We start from the raw sequence: 5,068 nt of genomic DNA, 5'->3' as shown, positions 1-5,068 counted from the left end.
ATGAGAATTTTCGAAAAATGACCTATTTCCTGACCTCACTGTGACCCCTGTATATTCTAAATCTTAAAACCAACACTCATTTTGTGGCAGGGGTGACAACAGGTTTTTATGGGTAAAGTGCTGAATCATCCTGCAAGACACCCAAAATCGGGGGCCAAATACTGGTTTTACCCTATCTTGTCCTTTATAAGATTGTCCATAAAAATATATACAGCTTCTTAAAACATTATGCATGAAATATGGAGGTAACGAACAGTAGTCAAGCTCAAAATTCCATTCAAATTTCCTTTGTGAAAATTCATCGTTATGGTCTATTTTCTGCAAGGTTTCTTCACTAAAGTAAAGAAAATAAGCCTACTCCGCAGATTGGATATGATTTATTAAAGTCTCATAATCAAATAGAAACACTTGAACATTGAATATATACATTTGCAAATGTTTTCCTTTATATAACACTACTGAAAGCAATGCGTATCTATAACTGTATAAATACAGGTACGGGGTCAAGAGGTCATAGATGTGCGTATGCATAATCGTTTAACGAAATTTCTCAGTGACGTCATAAAGGGTCGACGTGCGTTCAGTGGATTACATACTTGCCGTTGGGTTTAAAAATAATGTATTTCACACGTTAAAAGTCACAATCAGGCAAATATAAAGTATAAATAAGTCACAAATGTAAATATAAGTAATAAGGTATCATTTTAAAACATCTATCGGGCTATAAATACGGGTTGGTACGAGAGTAAATTCATCATAAAGCCCTTCGGGCTAAATTCTGCACAAAACATATTTTTCTCCCATTAACCCTCTTTGATTTCTCCTTCATATATTTGTGCCTTAAAACCTTTTACACCAAGACCTTTAACTCTGAAAACAGAACCAGTCATAGGATATTTTTCAAACTCTTCCTTAGAAAACTCATGAGCAGAACATGTGACGTAAAGTTCATCCAAATTCTTCCCACCAAAACAACATGACGTTATTCCTAAAGCAGGGATGTTGACAGCCTGCAGTTGTTTACCTAGGGAAGTTAAAGTAAATCCATACATGTTCGTGTATCTACATAATTATAAGGCACTATATACTCGTAAATGTAAATCATATATATAATTCACTTAAGTATATACACACACTTACACCCAATTAAACTATACAGTGAAAACTGTCTAATTCGACACTTGTGCAATCCGACACACTATGAATTCCGATGTTAAATTTCTTTCCCATTTTTTCATGTTTTTTTTACACTGTGCAATCAGACACCCTGTCTATTCCGACACAAAATTCGTCTCCCAGTACATGTCGGATTAGACAGGTTTCACTGTATATAGACTTATGAAAAGACTAATTCTTCAATATACATGTAGATAGACTTGTAATTACTAGTATTTTATATTATCATTGAATAGTATCAGCTAGGCGACAAATTTTTATGAATATTAACAAGTACTGCATGCGAATTGCAGAGCAATTAAGATGGTGAATATTCATTTTTATAATTATCAAAATCTTAATAAGAACATTACCTGTCTGTGGGTCATATTGAACAACTTTACTGGCAACGAAGCATGCTACCCATAGTTTACCCTCTGTATCAATGGTCATTCCGTCAGGAAAACCGAAGTCTAGTAATGGTTTTCCAGCGTGGTCTACAATCACTTTCTGGTTAGCTACAATAATTTAGAAATTGCAGATTTTCACCTATGCAAAGCTACACCCCCCCCTACTACTAATACATTAACTATTAATGACTTAAGCTTTTATTTCTTTAATTTTACACTCTAGTTAAGGAAATGCAAATTTTGCAACACATAATCATTACATCAATGGAAGAACCGGTTAATATCAATATTGGCTTCCTGGGTATTAAAACTTACAGATCTGTCCTGTAGTTACGTCATAATCATAGCGATATATTTTTCGTGGTGTCGAGTCAATGTAGTACATTGTTTTTTCGTCACTGGTCCAAGCAAGACCGTTAGAGATACCAACATCTTTCACCATTGTGTGCAGACTGCCGTCCAGGTCAAGACAATATAGACTACCAATTTTAGGCATATTCTCCACGTCAGGATCATAAGGCCCCATTGTTCCTGCAAGCAAAATATATACAGAAGAAATGAAACTTGTTAAATATATGTACATGTACTTTCCAAGAGTGGTACCCATTGATCTGTAAAAAGTCAGGAGAACATAAAATAGTGGATATAAATGCCTGCCTGCCCAGACCCTTCCTCTTGGATCGCATTTTCCATCATTAAAGCATGTCTTTAAACCCTTCTCCACCTCGTGAAGTTTGGTCACCTTTTTCGTATCCCAGTCAACATGAACTAGACGACGACCGACGCCAGCTATCAATCCACCCTTTTTAGCGGGTACCACAAATCCTACAGTGTCCTCTACAAAACAATTATGTGCGAGTTGAATAATTTGCAGAGGGTTTTTATAATATTATCAAATAATAAAACAATTATTCATGTCTTTTTTTCAGCCAATACGATTAATGGGTTCTCCGGGCGAGGGGAATTGTACCTCTCGGATGGCTAGATAGTAATGACTCCAAAAAGAAGTCTCAGTGTTTCACAAACAAAGCAAAACACAACCTAGTCAAAATTTAACCCTTGTGTTTTGCACTTGTATTCTACTATGTAATATATATTTTGTAATTGTGTCCTACTATATAATTGATATTCAAATTATTTACAATATTGTTTTTCAAAGCCATGTACTTGCGGTACGAGGCAAAAATCATTTCATTTTCAAAATGCAGAATTACAGAGAAAGAAGAATTGTCATCGACACCAACAGGAATATTGAATTTCAGCAATGTGTAAAGAGGGTCATTTCAGGTGAAAATTGGGTTCTCTAAACATTTGTGAAATATTTATTATTTACCTAGTATTATTTTATCACCAACGCTCGTCTCTGGGTTAAATCTATGGATAGCGTTTTCCTGATGCTCCACATAGAGAAGTGTATTTGTCATGTCATCCCAGTGGGGACCTTCTCCAACTGTACTTGTTGCATTTTTTATCACACATTCGACGGCCATTTTGAAAAATTCCTTAATAGCGATTCACATACAGAGTAAATGTTTTCTCTTTGCTTTATCTGAGTGAAGATTATCCACAGAAAATAACGTTAATTGCACTGTTTGTTATGTAACGGTCACCCAAAATAGAGGAGAAAACGACATGAAACTTAGGAAAACAAGATACAGATCTTTTTTCTCAAATTACATGTGAAATACACGAGAATTGTTAGGAATTACGTAACGTGGATTGTATCATCGAAGGATATATATGGCACGCCAAATTCACAAAAAAGAGCTAAACATAATTTCACAGTTGATAAACTAAGTTTATCGGCTGTAAACTATAGTTTACAAGCCGTTAATTATAGTTAACAATACGTTTTAGTTTGCATCTGTAAAACTATATTTAACGGTCGTTAACTATAGTTTACGAATGCTAATCTAAGTTTATCTGTCTGAATTAAAGCGTAAACAATAGATTTTGTTGATAAACATAGATTCACGATTGTAAACTATATTTTACAATCGTAAACTATAGTTAAGAGTTGTTAATCATAGTTTCACAAATCGTGAAACTATATTTATCAGATCGTTAAATAAAATGAAGGGTTTGTAAACTATAGTTTACAAATTGTGAAACTGTATTTATCAGATAATCTATGTTTTGCAATCCCAAATGATTGTTTTCGGTGTTAAGTATAGTTTACGGTTGTGAAACATAGATTATTGCGTTAACTATGGTTTACAGATGTAAAATATAGATTTACTTTGTTAACTGTAGTTTACAGTCCGTAATTATAGTTTACAAGTGATAAACCTAGGTTATCTACTGTGAAACTATGTTTAGCTAATTTTTATGAATTTGGCGTGCCATAGATATATCAAGCAAGACGTGTTGAATAAATTGTACAGAGATAGCAAATTACTGTATAATATTGTTTTGTATTTTTATATTAGAATCAGATTGAAAAGCAAGATAGAGAACAAGGTAGGGTAACGGCCAAATATGGCCCCTTTGATGTAAAAATCAGAATTCTTGTAAAATTTTGATAGTTTGAAGTTAAGAACTTAATAAAACGATACTTACTTTAAAACAGCACTAATTTGGATTCAAAGCTTACATAGAAGCTATTAGAGGGTGTAGAAGTTCAAAAATGTAAGCTCTCAAGTTACCAATACATGTACATAGGATTCTCTGCTTTTTTTTACAAAATATGACGCAAACATGCTAAAACTTGTTATTTTTCTTACAGAGACCATTCATTGTTGTTAATATAGTAATATTAATCTTTTTTTCTCCGGTACTTTAAAAAATTAGTAAAAAATAGAATCCACGGGTGTTTTGTACTACCTTAATATGTATTTTACCTTTGTAGAAAGCAACATTGTATTTATATTTATCAATATGTATTTTTGAAAAAAAAATTCATCTAAATCATCAAATTTCAGAAAACCCCGATGAATTTGATAAAAATATTCTGTAACATTTAACACACATTGAGGGTCTTAGACTGTTTGCAGATATAGATGATTTCAAATCAGGAAAATCCTTCTTTTAGACTAAATTTCATACTGTCTCTGTTGGCATAACTGATTATCTTAGACAGAATAGGGAGCCGTCGACTTACCTAAGTGGAATTCAGGGCTTGGGAAAAACATCTTCCCTCTTGTACTACATACTTGAATGTCAAAGAAACAATGGCACCAGTGTTCATTACACTGACTTGAATAAAATAGAAATCAGAGATAAAAATTTAGAAAGGTTCACTTCTTTTTCGTAGAAATTTGTAGGCAGAGGATTGTCTCATCATAGACCATATCACTATTTTCAATTCTCATTTTGTTTACAAAATTAAGGAAATATTCATAGATAAAAGAATTGTATTCATTTTCATTGAAAAGGGCTTCATAGCAATTGCAAATTCTGTTGAAATTGACTGTGAAAGAGATTTACAACTGGATAGGGAGGATTTTGGAAAGATTTGGAAAGGTTGTTTAAAGTCATTGGGATGTCAAGAAGAAGATCTCGTA

General features: G+C 33.1%; 1 protein-coding gene across 2 annotated transcripts; it reads right to left on the bottom strand.

Moving 5' to 3' along the window:
* Positions 1-361: 361 nt before the first annotated feature.
* LOC134261284 (regucalcin-like) lies at positions 362-3,236 on the bottom strand. 2 transcript variants are annotated; one of them, XM_062743723.1, is made up of 5 exons: positions 2,899-3,236; positions 2,223-2,402; positions 1,881-2,096; positions 1,530-1,673; positions 362-1,024 (listed from the first exon to the last, which is right to left on the bottom strand). In XM_062743723.1, exons 1-5 carry the CDS (start codon positions 3,053-3,055, stop codon positions 804-806), a joined length of 918 nt encoding a protein of 305 aa, XP_062599707.1. In that variant the 5' UTR covers positions 3,056-3,236; the 3' UTR covers positions 362-803. The 2 variants fall into 2 exon arrangements, with proteins under 2 accessions (XP_062599707.1, XP_062599708.1); XM_062743724.1 differs by lacking the exon at positions 2,223-2,402.
* Between the last annotated feature and the right edge of the window lie 1,832 nt (positions 3,237-5,068).

This window comes from Saccostrea cucullata, unplaced genomic scaffold (assembly GCF_032062105.1).
Source record: "Saccostrea cucullata isolate Sc308-1 unplaced genomic scaffold, CSIRO_AGI_Scuc_v1 ctg2622, whole genome shotgun sequence".
Lineage (NCBI taxonomy): Eukaryota > Metazoa > Mollusca > Bivalvia > Ostreida > Ostreidae > Saccostrea > Saccostrea cuccullata.
Note: the sequence above shows the minus strand (reverse complement) of the source record. Positions and strands in the feature narration are given on the sequence as shown.